General features: G+C 37.5%; 1 protein-coding gene across 6 annotated transcripts in view; it reads left to right on the top strand.

Annotated features, from left to right (window-relative positions):
• TLL1 (tolloid like 1) overlaps positions 1-19780 on the top strand; it is a 136220-nt gene that overhangs the window by 76320 nt on the left and 40120 nt on the right. For 5 of the 6 annotated variants that reach the window (XM_046939888.1, XM_015285275.4, NM_204703.3 and 2 more), the window contains 4 exons: positions 2046-2224; positions 4004-4109; positions 6890-7014; positions 12562-12677. In XM_046939888.1, coding sequence (XP_046795844.1) covers positions 2046-2224; positions 4004-4109; positions 6890-7014; positions 12562-12677 — 526 coding nt within the window. Of the gene's footprint in view, positions 1-2045; positions 2225-4003; positions 4123-6889; positions 7015-12561; positions 12678-19780 lie in introns of all 6 variants that reach the window. The other variant, NM_001397470.1, reaches the window with a different exon arrangement.

Consider the following 19780-nt stretch of genomic DNA (forward strand, 5'->3'; position numbering starts at 1 on the left):
TTTAGCTTGGAGAAGAGAAGGCTCTGGGGAGACCTCATTGTGCCCTTCCAGTACTTGAAGGGAGCATATAAGCAGGAGGGAGAATGGCTGTTTACAAGGGTGGAGAATGACAGGACAAGGGGGAATGGTTTTAAACTGAGACAGGAGAGGTTTAGGTTAGATATTAGGAGGAAATTTTTCACCCAGAGGGTGGTGACTCACTGGAAACAGGTTGCCCAAGGAGGTTGTGGGTACCCCATCCGTGGAGGCGTTCAAGGCCAGGCTGGATGTAGCTCTGGGCAGCCTGGTCTAGTGGTTGGTGACCCTGCATGTAACAGGGGGATTGAAACTGGATGATCATTGTAGTCCTTATGATTCTGTGATAATGTGAAAATTAATTTTCCTAACAGTGTTTTTAAGACTGTTTTGGAATTTTTAATACAACTCTCTGAGGCTGTTATAATAATGTTTACTTTATAAAATAAATGACACTGCTTTTATAATTTTAAGATACTACTGTCATTTTTTTTATATAGCTATCCTTCATTTAATTCAGCCATGCAAAACCAGTATATATTTACTAAGGATAGATACTACAAGCTGAAGTGTCATGACTGTATTCCTCTAATATTCATATTTGATGGATTTAAAATTTTAGTTGTTTTAGACAAAATCTGTGAAACAGCCCAATCAAGACTGAATGACCAGCCAATTAATCAAAGAGAAAACTCCACAAAACCTGAAAGGGAGCAAATTTTGAAGGCTGTAGAGTTTAATATACAATTGGAATTACTTCCATGGGCGCCCTTTCCTTATTGGCCACAGATATGTATGAAGGATTGGATCAGAGTCCACACTAACGTTAACCTCCTCAAAGACCAAATACAACTTAAATGTTACATCAGATATTTATTTATTTATTTATTTATTTATGGAGGAGGAGGTAGAGGTGAACTTCTACTCAGCACAGTTCTATTCCATCTGACAGACTGCAGAATTACAGAGCAGAGATGAGAAATCAAGTTATTATTAAGGAATATAATGTTGGCTTGTAACACCTAAAATTTTTTGAGGTGAAAGAGTATCACAGTATTAGATTGTTAAATCTGAAATTGTCTTAGATTTCTGCAGAATTTGCTCTATTCTCCCTTTCTACAGTTTTGCTGGCTTCATCAGCAGATGTCTTTTCTAATGAAAAAAGCAAGCAGACATCTCTGATAAATGTTGACACTGTGAATGCTGAAAAGGTATAATTTGTGAAAGTGCAGCAGAAAAGTTATGAAACACAAAAGCACTTGTAAAGCATCTTTTTTTTCTTTTCCTCTTTCCTCCTTCCTCTTTCCTTTTCCTGAAAATATGACTTTCTGGGACTAACATCCTAAAAGTTTCTATTGCAAGAAAACAGGAGTGGAAGGAGTGGAAGTTCATTCATATTAAGAGCATTCAATCACCTCATACAGAGTTGTTGCAAGTGACAGTATACATCATCCACAGACAGATAAACAGAAAATACAGAAAATATGGAGAGATTGCTAAGTGGCACTGCAGGATATTACATCTCGGTCTGGAGATCTTCCTGCTGTTTTTTCAATTGGGCGCTGACAGATGCAAAATGACTCTTTGAATAGGCTACCATTTCATTTGTATCATTTTATAAATAGAATTAACAAGGAAAGGTGAATTTTCAGGTCAAAATGTAGGAAACTTATCAGAACTGAGTGATCATGACTATGGTGAGTGCTTTCAAGACATACAGCAGAAGTATAGCATGGAGGAAAGTGTGTGCATACTTTTTCCTGTTCCTTCTGCATGTCTTTGTTGAGGGTGCGTGGGCAAGAAAGCAGTGATGTACATGGATGAGATGGTACTTCATTGAAGTGAACTTTATTAATTCTTTGAGTACAAGTGCATTACCGTGTCATTTGGAAATACAGGACCACAAGTGACAGTTCTTTTAAACACAACTAACGTCTTGTGGAAGACCCTGAATAAAAAATAATATAATGCATATGTTCCTAAATAAGAACATGAGAACATTCATCTGTGTATTTGTGTTTTAATTATAGGTGCTGTTCTTATGTAGGTCGAAGGGGAAATGGTCCTCAAGCTATATCTATTGGCAAGAACTGTGATAAATTTGGTATAGTTGTCCATGAACTGGGTCATGTGATAGGTTTTTGGCATGAACATACACGACCAGACCGAGATGACCATGTCACCATCATTAGAGAAAATATCCAACCAGGTGAGATGTTCTAATAAAAGGTTTTTTGAGAAAAAAAAAACTTCATTTTTTGCTGTTTCCTTCATTTGCTTGAGTTTTTTAGAACTGAATGCTTTGTAACAACAGCCAAAATAAGCATTTGTTATTCCTCTTAGCTAGACCAATCTCTAGTGGATTCATAAATAAAGTACTGCAACTAAAATATAATCTTTTCTAAAGATCTGGCCAAATAGCAAACCATGAAGTATCATTGGCTAGAAGGAGAGAAATACTCAGATATTTTGAAGGAAGCTATTTCAAAGCCCTTTAAAGTCCTATTTTTCTGTGGTTGAGAAAGGCTTTTACTTTCATAATCATACTGAATGATTACTAGACATGCTGATACCTGTTTAGCCGCCTAGAAGGTTGAGATTTGGAAGGGAAGCTGAACACTTTGAGTCTGTGACAACGTTCTCACGATATTCAAATCTGAAACTCTGTTGTTTGTGTGTCAGTCTAGATGCTGTGCTTATTCTTGTGGGCAAGTTGGAAGGAAACTAAGCGTGCTCCATTTGCATTGTTCATAAGTACACCTGGTCTTTCTGAAATGCTAATTTTGACCTTTTTGACCATTCTCTGCAGGGTTTGAGAAGGGATGAAATGAGGAAACGTCTAATAATAGTTTAGATTGTCTGTCCCTAAATAAAATGTTTTGAAACAAAATAGTTCAATAAATCTTGTGCAATAAATCTTGTGATAATCCCACCCACAACAGTGAGAGTGGAAGGGATTAGGTCTTTTAAGGTCCCTTTCAACCTAAGCTATTCTATGATTTTTCACCTCAAAAATAGCTGGAGGAAGTCTGGCAGCTAATACACGCTTCCAAGAGTCTCTAAATCCTGAAATCCTGTTCCCACATCCAAGTTTTCCATCTACTCTCTTTCCCATCAGCTTGCATAGATACTGTTCAAGTGCTCATCTGTTAGTTCTTTTCTCTGATGGGGAAAATACAGTATAGTGCCATCCTCTGCCTCCTGCTTTCCCCTTTCAGTTGTCCCTCTAGTTTCTGACTGAAACCACTTGTGGTGTCATTTGAGGATCATTTGTTGAGCTTGAGTATCACTAAATCAGATCATGACCACCAAAGTATTTGTTTTCCGTTATATTACACAAATGAAGTTGGTTAATAATGTTAATGCTACTGCAGTTGTTTTTTTGTTTGTTGTTTGTTTTGCAAGACACGAATATGAATTGGAATAAGTAGTGCTTTGCATCCCTGTATGAATGATTAAGTCAAAGAATTATGGATCTGGAATTATGACCTAAATAGTATTATTTTGTTTTACTTGCAATTTAAATTGCAACAGCTGAACTCCTGAAAATGTGACTTGCTTGTATTTGCAATAAATGGATGCTCAGCCTTCACTGAAGTAAAGTCACTTCACTATCAGTCTAGAGAATCTAAAAGAAGGAGGGTTCTTCAAAAGTTCTTGTTGCCAAAACAGCAGTAGTAATAATATTATCATCATCTGGAATTAAGAAACAGGCCAGCAAATTTTCCAGATTCTACATGAATTATAGCATAATGTTTGGAGACTTCATGGATTAGGTGAATGAGAACAGTCTTCCTAAATGTCAGATATTTCAGAGATGTCTGCCATCTTGGTTAATAAAAGCACACAGTTACTTCCAAATGATAACTAAGATTTATGAATGTCAGTGAGTTATCAAGTTGGGATCTTTGATGTTTTTCTTTTCCTGTTTGGTTTTTTATCTTCTCAAAAAGAGATATTACAGAGAATAATTATCAATCATCCTTAGGTCAGGAATACAACTTCTTGAAGATGGAGCCTGGAGAGGTGAATTCCCTTGGGGAACCATATGACTTTGACAGCATCATGCACTATGCCAGGAACACCTTCTCAAGGTTGGAGTCTCAGGTTATACCTTTTGACTTTTAATTCTGTTCCTCTCTGTGAATGCTAAAAAATGTAATTCTATTTGTTTATTTATTTAAAATTATTCCATAATCATTTTAAATATTCCGTGTAGTGTAGTACACTTACAGCAGTAAAAACACAGCTTGTTTAAGTCAGAATAACTAAATTACATTTTTGAACACATTTCATTTCTGCTCAGTTTCAAAGCAACCTATTAGTCTTGTTTCTGTTCTTTAGATTTTAAGACAAGATAATCTGGAAACATCATTTCATACTGCTCATCTTCTTTTTGTAATACTTTATATTCCACACATACTTGTATTTAGAATAACCAAATTAGTGAAATGGTTAAGTGTTTAAAATATAACATGATCTGCTCTCCTGGAGAGAAATGTCCTTTGATGCATGACTTCTGAATAACTGTGGATTACGCAACTAGAACACTTTATGGTAGTAGTAAATCCACCATGCACACATCAACCTTTGCAAAGGGCTATAGCCAACCATTTACAATAGAGGCTGCAGTCTGTATTGTTTGTACAGATCAGTACTGTCATCAAAACTACATAGAAAGATGTTCTGCTTTTTTCCTCCTCTTGCAGACAAGCCCACTCCAAACTTAGTGGGCTTGCTCTGAAACACTGAATGCATTTGAGAAGCTGTACAACAAACTGTTCTCCAGGGCTAGAAAAAGTAGAGCAGGAGTCTTTCACCAGATTTCCTATTATATTTCATATCAAGTTGCAGTCCAGCTCTCTACTTCTCTGAAATTACTAGAGTAATGTAGATTTAAGAAAAGCTCTGAAAGAAAACCTAAGCAGGAACCTCATGGCATGTCATATAAAGCAAATAAAATTTTGTTTGGATATTAAATAAATTATCCCTAGGCAGACTGAGATTCAGAAATAAACTGAAGACCACCAAAAACCTCACCAGAATGTATTCAGCATATACATTGCTCAGCCAGGAAGAGCATGGAAATTGAGCCACATGAGGTAGATATTAGTCATATTGCTTAATCCCGTTACAGATGAATTACCTTAAGCTATAAAAAGCTATATAAAATAGAGAAATTTAACAAGCTGGAACCCTCCAGAGTCTTAGGGCAATAACAACATAAGATAATTTGAATTCTGGGCTCTGATCTCACCACTTTCCAAGCTGGCAAAAACTGATAGTGCCATGAGTAGGCATGCCCTGCTCCAAGGTGCAATAGGTTGTTAATTCATGCTGTTTAAAAACAACCTTCCAAACCCTGAGGTCACGTATCGATTTGCAGTAATTTCTCTTGAAAGCATGAGTCATGCCCAGTGTGAAATATTGCCAACTGTTTGTTGTTATAATCTACTCTGGATAAGTAGGAGAAATTGCAAAACTTCATAAAGTTCTGGTTGCACATGATAGTATTGGTAATGCTTTATTAAAACTGTTACCAGTTGTTCTTTTTTTAATGTACATATCAAAATAGCACTGAGACATCTGAGAGGATCATTTTCACATTTTTCAAAATAGTAATGACATCTTCATGTTTCTGACTGTACCAAAAATCAGTGAAAAATACAATTATAATTTAAGGATAACATTTTTTTTTAAGTTAGTAATGTCCCTTATTTCTAGAAACTGAATAATATCATAAGTATTTTTTGACTGGGTTAAGAGAGCAGTATGTACCCCAATACTCAAAGTTGTTTATTTATTATCATTTAAAAATTGATCTATATTAATAAACAGCATTCATAACTACAAAGATCCTTGCTATTCATTCATTTTTGGGACCTACTTAATCCATATGTAAAAACAACAATTTTACTTTTCTGTACAAGCCCTGCAAGGACAAAAGAGAGTATCCAGAAATTAAAGAACAAGAGAATACAAAAACATACTTGTCTATTAAATTCCATTTTATTGGATTTTATGGTTTTTCAAATCCTATAACATGATAACAAAACGTATTCTAAAATTGACTTTAGACTACTAGGATATTTTGATTCATATTTAAAATTGGGGATATTTTGAATAAAAGCACACGTTTGGAACAAATGTGCTTCTCTATGACTCCTAGTCATTTAAGGTAAATATTATGGAAATCACATATGGTAGGTAGACATATATTGTTGTAGAGCAAGCAGAATCTGGCAAGCAAGCACTTATATTTTAATAGTAGCAGCAGCTAGAGTAGAATTATAACACCTGACAAAAGAATGGTTTGACATTAATAAAAAAAAAAAAAAAAGAATCCAGTAAAACCAGGAATAGCTTCACATTACTGGATGACTTCTTATTGAATTGACAAACAGAACTGACTTTTCTTGCTCTTGCACATGCAAGTCAAACATTAAGGCTTTAAAAACTTCATTAGAAATAGGAACTTTGTGATTAGGAGTTTTGTGATGGGGACTTACTTATGTATTTTTATTTAATTTTACAATTAATTTTTTCAATATAATGAGCTGAGCTGTAGTGCGTTTTCCCTATGTAATCAAAATAATAGTAAGAGTTTTCCATTCTGTTGTCTAGCAGAAATATTAAAACTTTCATTGATATACTGAAGATTCTTTCTTTGATGACTTTGCTTACGGTTTGTCAGCCTAATGAATTTTTCTGACTTGTTTTTTCTATTTAAAGTTCTGCATTTTACCCTCTTACTTATGCCAAATGTAAATTTTAGTTTTACATAATAGCATAATTCATGCATCAAACTCTGCAAGTTTTATGACAAACCTGATAGGGTTTTTGGGGTCTATTTTTTTATTTTTATTTTTTTTAGGGGCATGTTTCTGGATACCATTCTCCCTTCCCGTGATGATAATGGTATACGACCTGCCATTGGCCAGCGTACCCGTCTAAGTAAAGGAGATATTGCACAGGCAAGAAAGCTGTATAGATGTCCAGGTATTGCACCACAAACAAACAAACAACACATACTAGTAATTGTTTGACTTCATTTTTTTCAAGAGGAATAATAGTATCTTTGAGTCAGTTGCCTTATTAGTCTGTTTCTGTGTTGGCAACTGATGTAGGCAGTAGAAGAGCTGAATCATGAAACATCTTTTAGGTAAGGTCTCTCAAATGCAGAGCACTTAAGGATAGACAAACTACGTGAAACAACCTTTAGTTTCATTCCATTTCAGAATGTTTTCCTTAGCTGTTCAATGACTGGAAAAGAAATAACACTTGATGGTTTTTCTGGTTATGTATTTGCAGTGTTAAGCTTCAACTGTACAATTAGGTGGAAGAGTTGCTCTTAGTATACGTCAACTCTGGGGTCATGTTTGTTTTGAATTTGAATGGAGGGTGGAATGAGTAAATTAAATTGTTGCAATCAACTCTGAACTCAGTATAGTTGTTTTTTTTTTTTTCAAAATTTCATAACTTACTACAAGGCAGGATAACTAAGTTGTAAACTATTTTTAAAAAGAGGTTTTACAACTCTCCTTCTCCTTGTGGGGTTTAATGAAGTCTCAGTAACTTGTTTAAATCAGATATATGGCTACTTTTTACCACCTGATCAATGCAGAAGGACTATAAGGAGGGATCGGGACTGAAGTGAGGGAGGTGCTTTAGATTTATATCAGTGTCAGCGCAATCTCCTGTAGATCTGGGTCTTCTGATATACATTGTATTGCTGAAATATGCTTTTAGTTTGTGCTCCAAGTACATCAAATTATAGTTGTCTATATACAGAGAACATGCACAGTGTTTCTTTCTCTACCAGAGGATAAACTAACACATTTTCTTTAGCAGTTATCCCTTCTGGATTAATTTTTGTTCTGTTCTTTTGATACAGACTCTACTTGAATAAAAGTATTCGCATTGGTAGCATTATTTCTAATAAGAGTATATGGAGAGCAGTTATTTCATAAATATAGAGAATACGTATATATTTGATAAAAGATGAGTTTTGAGGCAAAAATAGCATGTGGAATCTGGATCTCTGTGAATATAGCTAATGTCTTACATCCCTTTGATTAAAAGTTAGAAATTAAAGCAAACCAAAAGAAAACCCTCAAACCTTGGCAGTTGAGTGCATAGATGATGCTCTAATAACTTGAACATGCAAAGACAGAATGTGCTTTTTGAGCTGAAGTTCAAACAGTTATTCAGAAAAAAAAATGTGCTTTTCTTATAATTCATGAACATGTATGATAATGAATTGTCATTTCTTGTGATGTTTTCACAGTCTTGTTGAAAGATAGTTTCATGGTATTGTAAAACATTGTTGCTCAGCAGTAGTGCATGCTATAAAATTTGCAGTACTGGTGAACGCATTTCAGAGGGATAACAGAAATGATGAGTGGTTGCAGGGTCGTGCTCCTTTTCTGTGCTACTCTTTGGCAAACTTTAGGATAAAACACATTAGTTTTCTAGCCTTACTTTGGTGAGCCAGCGTGTAAAAGGGAGTTTTAAGAGAGAGAGAGAGAGAGAGAGAGAAGGCTGAAGGTTTTGATACAAATTTTACACACTGTCCTCTTTAACATCACATTCTTTCAATTTATTTTTTTAGTTACTGAATAACACGTGACACACAGATAAAAACCACCACCAAAACACTCAATAAGGAAAGCAACTCTGCAAATTCAGTGGTATTTGTGATCTAATAAATGTTTCAGCAAATGGCGAGACTGATAGTTCAGACACTGTGCTTTTGATGTCGTGAAACATATATGATCATTATAGTTTACTGCAGTAGCATCCATGAGATTGTTTTTGAAGATGTGTTGTATCTCCTGTTTCAGACAAAACATGTTAATCATTATGTCTGCCTATGATAGCTCAGCAGTGAATATTTCAAACATTAATAATATCTGCATTTTTTTCACGTGTTTTTTTTTACTTTAAATATAATACCATGAAAATACAGAAAATAGTGAGTCAAGTCAGGGTTTTCCAGAGATATAGGCTTCTTTGATGAAAAATGTTGCAGTACTGTGCATGTTTCATTTGGAGTTCCAGATGCTCCTACAAGCAGCTTCTGGTTGGAGAACTGTGCTGCATTTTCTAGGGCCCTTTAACATAAAGCTGAGGTTGGGGATGTTGGAGAAAAAAGCTGATCAGCTCAGTAGTGAGGCAGCTCAGCCTCTTCAATAGCTTTAACTACGCAGGATAGTCAGGGTCATTTTTCAGAAAAGGACTTAGTGACTGAGAAATGGATTTGAAGTCAGTGAAGCTGTCTTTCATGAGCTGAACGAGTGCCAAGACTCAGTGGTCTATGAACAGCAGGTTTGATTTGTTTTTACGTTCTACTTATGATACTGTGTGTACTAGCCAGATGAGAGTGGTGTTGTACACTGGCTGCATAGTTAAACACTGACAGGCTTCAGTAGTGGAAATTGCTTTCTGTAATATAATCCTCCTGATGTCTGCATCTATTCCTAATCTTTACAAAGAGGAGAAAAATATTTTCCCTTTCATTACCATGCAAAGGTTCATCAGAAGACAAGGCTTCTCAAGCTGTAGATTAACTTTTGGTTGGAGTGTGTGTGGGGGGGATAGCTGAAGTGCCATTTCTGTAGGTGGTCTAGACTAGCAAAAGTTGAAAATACAAAGAATTTCTTCTGACATGAAATATGCTAAAACTAGATCTGAGGAAAATTAAATAAATGGCCATTACTATCTTATTACTGCTACCTTCCTTTCTTAATGTGGAATCACAGAATCATAGAATCGTTCAGGTTGGAAAAGACCACTAAGATCATCCAATCCAACCACAGCCCACCCCCACCATGCCCTCCAACCATGTCACTCAGTGCCACATTTACCCATTTCTTGAACACCTCCAGGGACTCCACCACCTCCCTGGGCAGCCTGTACCAGTGCACCACCACTCTTCCTAGAATAATTTTTTTCCTAATACCCAGCCTTAATCTGTGTCCATTGCTAATGGCCTGCAGCTCACTAAAATGCATATAATATACTATTTTATAAACTTAATCACAAATAATGCAGTTCTACAGTCCAGTTACAGAGAGAAACCTTAAATTATTTAATGATAAAATTTTAACTGTTTTAATAATCACTGACCCATTGCAGAGAAATGTGCTTTTAAGCAGGAAGTGCCCAAATATCAACTTATCAACAACACCTCTGGAAGCCAGCCTGGTACTCTGATCCCACAGATAATTAATTCAGTTATTGATTAGTATGAGCTGTTCTTGTCACATATCCCTTGAGTAACCAGGAATATTTAATTAAATGGTAAATACTGTGAAATACATAAAGTCCAACCTTGTTTTATAACTTCTGCTTGTGTTGATTCTTAGTAGAAGTTATCCAATTAATTTTTTTCTTATGTTTGCCTTATGTTTAGAAATTTTCTGAAAATTTTGATTTATTAGAGAGCTCTCAGGCATTTAATATGGATAGAAGTTAAATCATTGAGTGAGCTAGCTTTATGCTGTATTGCTTTATTCTTAAGTTCTTGCAAAAGAGAAATGTTCAATGGCAGCTACTTGAAGTACATAGTTTTGTGTCTGTATACAACTTCTCTGTGTGGAACACAGCAAAAATAATCCTGCCATCTGTATGACTGAGAGGAATTCTGAACTGTTTTCAGAAGCTGTTTTTCTCTGTTAGTATAGTTTTATAAAATGAGTAATTCAAGGACTGTAACATAAGGGCTAGTTATGTCAGGGTCTTCAGTTATTTTCTGATTGGTAAGTGGTCCTGTGTAGAGCAAGGAGCTGGACTCGATGATCCCTATGGGTCGCTTCCAACTCAGGATATCCTATGATTCTTCCTTCTGCCCTTTTACTAACTGCAGGGCTGCATTTAATCTGACTGTATTCCTCCTGAGAGTATCTTGATTCAGCATAGTCTCCCTGAAGCCATGCGTGGGGTGGGGGAAGAACGAGAGAGGGTTCTTTGTGCAGTGATCAGAGCATTTGGACTCATTGTGTCTTTTTGGGTTCTGCTTTCCTCTGCTCTGTAATAGCTGTTTTACTCTTGGCCTTCTCTTAGGTGCTTTACATATTTATTGTAAGCTGTGTTACAGCTCAGTAGCTCTCAGGGAACCCAGTATAGCACTCTGTAATTTATTTAAGTTTTAATTAATTGCCATGTGAAAAATAAATTGTGGTTAATTATGGGTATAGCATTTTCAGGGGAAGGTTTTATATAGAAATAATTATTTAGCACTGAATACCTTTTGTATATATGTCATTTCCTTTGGATGCCTCCAATTTTGAAGAGATAAAATGTTTTTTTTTTAAATGAGGGGAAGAAACTTTTTCTTTTTTTTGACTGTTTCATTTTTGAAGGACGTGGTGATAGTAACTTCAGCCATTAAATTTTTGGGAGGCTGCACCAATCATTTTCTTTCCTCACAATAACCATTTCAGTGTCAGAGAGCATATTTAATGCCTTGAATGTAGCTTATGTCTGATATTACAGTGTCATTGTCAAATTACATCTTAGAAGCATTTTAACACGACAGCCTTTACAGCTGCATTGTCTTTTTGTCATAAACAATCTTTTGTCCCCTTTTATTTAAAGATTTTCCAGATCATTTATAATTCATTGAGATTTTGATGATACATTGGTTCACCTGCTGGCAGTGGTAGTGCTGTCATTAGAAAGCACTGAAGATCTGATTACGCTGTCAGTCATGGAATAATACTTTGCAATTCATGTCTTATAACACACCTGCAGATCAGCAGGTGAAACAACTTGATTGATGGTCTAAAAGATGACTGACTGAGGTGTGACATCCCACCAGAATCAATTTTAATGGGGAAGAAGAGCAGGAGCTTCTAATGATGTATTTTAGCGTGAAGGGGAATTACTGATTAGTCAGCCAGCAGATTGTAGCATGATTGACAGGTGAGATATGGGTGCTAAAAGTTTTAATAATAAAGAATACAAAATCTCTTGGTATTTTAGGACTTTACATTTGCTTTGCTTTATTACCCTTACCTCTGCAAACTGAATGTAAGATTTAAGTTTTCTATACCAATATAATTGTGCAATTTTCGGTAAGAGCAGTCTCTCGTGTGGGTGAAGTACTAAAATAAATGAAACCACTGATGAAATTGCAATGTGATGCCAATCATGCTGTGCCAGTTTTTGTTGTGGCTTTGTTTTAGCTCATAAAGGATGTGCCTGAGGGTGTGGCTAACTTTTTTTCTGCAAAATAAAGTTACATGTATAATTTTGCAGTTGACTGGCAGCAGTGACATTTTTGAGACTGCTCTAATTTTGGTTAAGTCAGCAAGACAGTACACAAGTGAAGCAGTTCATGGAATAAAAACATCCTATGTAAAATAGAATGAATGTCAGATTGGCTTAAAGTCCCTGTTTTGAATAAATCATAAAATAACTAGTCTGTTTTCCATTCTGCATCTGCAGTGAGTTAAATGGATTCTAAATAGATATTGGAAGGACACATTTTTCTCTCTTAGGCACATTCAATTTCATATTTTTACTGTATTTTGATTCTTTCAGCCTGTGGAGAAACACTGCAGGAATCTACAGGCAACTTTTCTTCTCCAGGATTTCCAAACGGTTATCCTTCCTACACACACTGCATATGGCGAATCTCTGTGACCCCAGGGGAAAAGGTATTTTAACATTCTCTCAGCTAAAGGTAGATACTATTTTTTAGAACAAAATTTTGTGTTTGTCCAGTTTTTCGCTTATGTTTAAAGCTTGCATAATAGCTGAAAATGATGGTAAGCTGTAGAACAGTGTTTTGAATGGGAATGTAAAAGCTCTGCCATTGACTTGACTGTGGTCTATGGAATTAGAAACGCAGTTCCATCCATTTGGTGGCTTTCTGTGTGAAATGAAATTCTGATTTCAATCTGCTATGTGTTTGCATCATGAAACCCCTTCAAAACTGGTTTCCAGTGCAGCTGGTTCTTCAGCATAGAGATGGAAGAGGGGTAGTGCAGGCTCCTGGATGGGCTCTTCTGCAGTACGGGCTGGGGCAAGTTTTGCTGCCTGGGGCTGGGAACTCCTTCCTATACTGAAAGAGATCTTTTGAAAACTAAGTAAAGGAAACAGAATTTTATGTTAGATATTCCCCTATGTCATTCTGGTGCATATTCTTTTAATTTCCAGGTGTCAGTGTCGGGAAAATGCGGCCCTCCCCCCCCCCCCCCCCAAAATACATATACATATATATATATATATATAAATATATATACATATAAAGTGATTGGCCTGGGGAGAGCAGTGATCTGGGGAAAGAAGCGTGCCATGCTACTGAAAGCAAAACCTGTTCTTCTTGTGTATGCTTTCAAAACATGCTAGCTGAATCTTGTTTTAAATTATTGGCTCAAATATTAGCCTACTTCAGAATAAATAAGGATAGAGAGAGGAACGGGATGTTTCACCTGAGATAAACTATGCAGGAATAAATAAATAAATTTCTTTACTTGTAGCAGTAGCCAGTATTAAGCAAATACAACTTAAAGCCTGACATACAGGACTCCGCATCAGTGTCAGTACTAGACACTGCAAAGAGGAAAACACAGCCTTTGCACCAAGATATTCAGTTTTCCCACTCAGCATTGGACATAGTTTTTCTCCAGCTGCACTACTTTATTTCTTTCACGTTAGGATCCTGGAATGCACCAAGAATATGTGTCCCTGATGTGCTAATATATCCTGAGGAACTGTAAGAGCATTTGCCAGTATGAAGGATGAGAGCAAAGTCATTTGGAATGCATTCACCCTCCTCTGGGCAGGATCCAGAGACAGGAGGAAAAATAAACATGCTCAGAGGGCGTGGGTGGCTCTGCAGGTTAGCAGGGAAAAACAAATGAAAAGGTGAATAAGAAAAGGGTTGCACAAAGGATGAAAATTAATCTGGATAGGTAATTTTATATCCCCTTTATTTGTGTTGCTTCTTAGACACTGCATATTAACAGCCAAAGTGGTTTAGGTTTCTTTCCTTTTTCTCGGTTAAAAAAATTAAACTGTTCATCTACAGTTACTATTGGCTTCTGAAAATAATGTTTATGTATGAGTTGGAAAATATGTATAAAATTTATAGCATGCTCAAAACATTGTGCAACCATAGCTGTGGCCGTCAGTGCAACTGTAATACATTTGTAATACTATTATCATGTCTTGAGATTGGAACCACTGCTGGAGCTGTACAAGCTTAAGCCTCTGTCTTGAAATTAACAGTGCAAGGAGACCAGCCCCCTTCCCATTCTAGCCTCCCCTCAAATGGAGAAAACGACTAAACCTTTCTAGTTGCCATCTGACGTGATATGTCCTGTCTGTAGGGCACTGTTCTGACCTCAAGCTCTCACAGTCTCCATAGAATTCAGCAAGAATGACGTAAATTCTATTTGTGCTAGTTCCAAAAAATCTGTTTTGTCAGTGCTATTCCCACAGGAATAGCATCTTATTTGAGATAAAGGATACTATTTGCAGCAAGTACTTGATGTGAATATCAGATAGCAGAAAAGAGATATTAATGTTAATTAATACATATAGCACAATGCCTTGGATACATGTATTGTGCTTGATCACAAGTTTTCTCAGCAAATGTTTGGTAACATATTAACGTTATGAAGGGAAATAAATATATATTTAAATTTGTAGCTTCTTTTGTTTGCTGTTTTGACCTAATAGAACTCAGAAATATTGCATGAGGGTTAGAGTACGTACAAGTACATCACATCATGTTCTGAAATGCCAGTGAGCACTTTTGTCACCTAAAAATAAACTGAAAAAGCATCGGTCCAGATTGTCTAGCTCTTGTCTCTTATCTACTGAGATTTAACATTATACTGTTTGAGCATAGTTTAAAGGACTATATTCTATCCATGCTGCTTTCTGTAAGTAGAGGCAGCTCTGATCTTTGGCAGGAAATTCAAAGAAGGGTGGGATTGCAGTGGTATACACTGGCTGCAGCAATTGTATTATTAATAGAGATCATAAACTGCCAGCCCAATCTAAAATACTCACGTCCCTATGACTAAAACAAGGCAGTTCATTCACCTTGTAGTTTTTCCAAAGATTTAAGACTACATAGTAAACAGCTGTATGCGCTGCCAGCAGTACACAGTATATCTATAGAAAGAAAAATCTCTGTGGAAGGATGGTGCTTTTAACACTATGCCCTCTGCCAGAGCAAATCTCTCCTTCTGGTGTGGAGAGACTTTTTTGACATGGGGCATTTCAACTGTGCTAGTGCTTTTTGTATCTGTCCCTTTGAATAAGCCCATTACCTTCTATTTTTTCATTAACTTTTACAATTAATAATGAATGAGGGCAGATAAGTCCTTGGTTGAAATGGAAAAAAATTCCACAGGAGAGAATTTACTCAGTACTACTTAGTGTTTGCTATATATCCTAGGCAGTAGGAGGTATGGTGTATTCTCCTTGAAGCTGCAGTAGCACAGTTGAATCAATTGTGTAATCGATAATTCTTTAATTGTGCTAACTAGTACTCACTGATTGCTATTCATATGAAGACTTTCAGCAGTCTTGTTCCCTTGAACAAACTCTACCTTGTCTCTAGCTCTTTAAAATACTTTCCAGAACTGCAAATCAGAATTTTATATATTCTTGTTTGGTTGCTGACCAGAAATCATGCTGTGACATGCTGAGGGTTCTGCCTATGTACAGTTCATGAATTCTGGTTGATGTTAAAGAATTGCTGTATCATCAAATACTTTGGCATGTCAGAGTCAGAAAAAGCTATGAGAGTTACTTCATATAGGTTGGAAAGCAGAGACTGTTAAGGAGACTCAACAAATTTTAATGGATCATGTTCAGTAGCTCTTTGGCTACTGAGTCACACCTAAGTAACCTCAGCCTTTTCCCAGTTCTGTCCTGGTGCCTAAGATTCAGAGAAAGGCAAATCTGCAAACAAAAAACACAGAAATGCGATGTTTCATCTGTGACCTGGAAAATGGAAAACTTGCAGCTGGACTGGTCAGAGACCTCCAGGTTATAAATATCTGAGCCACTGGAGGACGAATAGTATGTGGCTTCCATGATCTGCTTCCAGCAGAGCCAGTTGAGTTAATTTAAGCAGCCATGGAAGACAGTCTGAGCTTAAACTAGCTGTCTGTGTCTGAGTACAGAAAAATCCTCCCCCTTTTGAAACCCTCTGCCTGCACTTCTGGGTTGAAGTTTGCATGGATGGAAGAGGGCAGTAGACTGCTACAGGCAGTAGAGTTTGCAAGTAGTATACCTAAATACAGAGTTAGCTACCCATGTTCAGAGAAATTCAGGAGAAGAAGAAGGTAATAGCTTAGAAGGAATCTGAACTACAAATGGAAGAGCCAAGAAGAAGAAGAATTTTGTGAGGCCTTTATTTAAGAGATAAATTGAAGAGGAAACAGGGAATTGGCTGATGTGGCTGCCAAGCCATTCCCTATGATATTTGAAAAGTCATGGCAATCAGGTGAAGTCCCAGGTGACTGGAAAAAAGGTAATATCATACCCATTTTTAAAAAGGGTGGAAAAGATGAGCCTGGGACCTGTTCCCTGTGCCAGGGAAGGTCATGGAACAGATCCTCCTCGAAGTGATGCTAATGCACATGGAAGCATCGGCAACCAACAGCAAATTCTGCTTGACCAACCTAGTGGCCTTCTATGATGGTGTCACTGCATCAATGGACAAGGGAAGAGCCACTGATGTCATCTATCTCGACTTCAGTAAGGCCTTTGACACGGTACCCCACAGCATCCTTCTCTTCAAATTGGGAAGATATGGATTTGTTGGGTGAACTCTGATGGACGGAGAACTGGCTGCACAATTGAGTACAAAGTGGTGGTCAATGGCACCATGTCTGGATGGAGATCAGTGGTGAGTGGTATCCCCCAGGGGTTGGTGCTGGGGCTGGTACTCCGTAATATCTCTAATTGCAAGGTCTTGTACCTGGGTGAAGGCACCCCCACTACCAGTACAAACTGGGGGATGGAAGGATTGAGGTCAGCCCTGCCGTAAAAGGCCTGGGGGTACTGGTGGATGGAGAGCAGAATGTGAGCAAGCAGTGTGCCCTTGCAGCCCAGAAAGCCAACTGTATCCTGGGCTGCATCAAAAGAAATGTGGCCAGCAGGACAAGGGAGGTGATCCTGCCCCTCTACTTTGTGCTGGTGAGGCCTCATCTGGAGTACTGCATCCAGATGTGGAGTCTTCGGTACAGGAGAGACATGGACCTGTTGGAGTGCATCCAGAGAAGGGCCACAAAAATGATCCACAGAATGAAACATCTCTCCTATGAGGAGAGGCTGAGAGAGCTGAGGCTCTTCAGGCTGGAGAAGAGAAGGCTGCAAGGTGACCTCAGAGCAGTCTGTCAGTATCCAAAGGGGAGCTACAGGAAAGAAGAGTACAGACTCCTTAGTGGGGTCTGTGATGATAGAACAAGGGGAAATAGCTTCAAGCTCAAAGAAGGTAGATTTATGTTATATATAAGGGAAAAAATCTCTTACAGTGAGGGTGTTGAGGCATTGAAACAGGTTACCTAGTGTTGTGGTTCATGCTCCATCCCTGGAGACTTTCAAGGTGGGACTGGATAAAGCCCTGGGCAACCTGATGTAGCTGTGGTGTCTCTGTTCATTGTGGAGGAGTTGGGCTGCATAGCCTTCAGAGGTCCCTTCCAACTCTAAGGATTCTATGATTCTGTGATTTAAAGGACAGACAAACTTGCTTTGTGAATGAGAGAATAATATACAGGATGCCTCTGCCATTCATTCACAGAGGTAAATTCAAATAGCACTTGGGAATAGGAGAAAAAAAATGAAGCAGAGGGAGGCATACAAATGATTGTACTTTTAGCTGGATTTGCATGTTTTTCATGCAAACTAATATAGTAAGTAAATGGTTTGGGGATGCTGATAATATCACTACACGTACCTGAAATTGTTGTCTGAGATGTAAAGGCAAAATGCTCTGCGGGTTAGGTATCAAGGAAAGCTAAGAGAAGTTTGAGGGGTCTATTGGTAGCCAAAGGGGAGGAGGTGAGCTGTGAGGTTCCTTTCTGGGAGAGAGTAGAAGGGGAAGTCTGCATCCAGGGAATTGGATGAAACAGAAGGTGTAGCCTGAAATAAACATACAAAGATGTTGATAGCCCATCTACACCAGCCTAGTAAATGCCAGCTGAGGGGTTCAGCAAATGTTGTTTTGGGGCCTACAAAAAAGCATAGTGATCTGGAAGCTGAATGTTTGTAGAATGATTTCTGTCAAATATCTTAGTAACATTGGAATGAGAACAGACTTCCACTTTTCGGAACTTTTAAAAATATCATTCTCCACCAAGGGCCTAGTGAAAAACTGGTAAATGGAAAAAAAAATGAAAACTATCCAAAGAGAGACGTATCTTAAGGGATGTATTTAAGGTATAGACTATTAGAAACCCAGGGTATAGTACTTGATCTGCTGACAGTGCACCTGGAGTGTGTTGTGCTTACCTGAATCATCTGAGTTGGCCCTCTGCCATTGAAATTTGTTCTGCTTAACCTGAATAAGTACATCTGAAATGGGAAACCAGTATTAAAGTCTAGTTCACAGAACCTGCAGAGACACAGGACATCTAGAATCAAGTCTTGGATGTCTCAATGGTACATGGCCTAGGAGTTAAACAGTGACAATGAGGATGATTTGCTTACTGGTTTTCATGAAGAAGATAAATAAACAAGCAAACAGCCCTCCTCTCCCCCACAATGAACACTTTCTCCTTGTTCCCTCTAAATTTCTTACCTGCTCTAGCTTTTAATTGCTCTGATTTACTTGCTGTAGTTTCTGTAAGAAAACTCTCATTGTTATAATTCACCGAATGGTTAAACATGTGAGCATTTCATTCTTACTTATTCTTACTTAATTCTATGATTTTGAGCACATCTCCTGTCTACAAAACACAAGATACTATTATTCAAAACTTCTTCTTTTTTTTTTTTTTCTTTAGGGTTTTATTAGCTCTGTTTTTCAAAGTTCGGGGAAGGAGAATCTATGACCAAAGCCAGGCAAGAAGTATAGCTCAAAAAAAAAAATCTATTCCTGAAAACTTTTCAGTATAAGGAATGCATATGTAATTTTAAATATGTTCATTTCTATTGTAGTTACTATAGATACGGAGAGAGGAGGTTACACAGCAATTGTGTTTTATTTCAGATCAGTCCGTTTTTGTCTTGGATCTCTGGGTGAAAGCCTACAATATCATGACTATTCATTGTTATGGGTGTCTGTGATCCAGAGTGCCAATACCAGTTCTGGAGATAAGTTAATATTATCTAAATGTCGTGGAGTTTTCACGGTGTCAAACTAACATCAAAGTGTACATTCTCTGCGTAAAAATGTGGGACTAAATTACTGTCTCACTTTTTATTCCTGAAGTGATATAAGGAAAGGACCAAAAGACAGAGAGAGCAGGCTTAATTTTTTGCATCTGCTACTCTGAAAATGTTCCAAAGCAGCCTGCAGGATGTTCCCAAGAAGAACACAGTGCTAGAGGCAGATTGTGGTTTAAGCAGCCCTCTTGGAGATTTTGTGGTTGTGGTAGCATATTGTGGGTATAAACGTTTGGCCTGTTCAATCGTCAGAACAGGTATCCATTTATTTGGCGCTATCCTGATGGTCCTTGGCATGCCTTATGGCTCATACCTTCATCCCACAAGACTGCGGCTGCCAATGTTAACGTGCCTCACTGTATGGGAGTTCTGCCTGTTGGGATTTATATGCAGCTTCACAGATGTT

This window comes from Gallus gallus, chromosome 4, assembly GCF_016699485.2.
Source record: "Gallus gallus isolate bGalGal1 chromosome 4, bGalGal1.mat.broiler.GRCg7b, whole genome shotgun sequence".
Taxonomy (NCBI): Eukaryota; Metazoa; Chordata; class Aves; order Galliformes; family Phasianidae; genus Gallus; species Gallus gallus.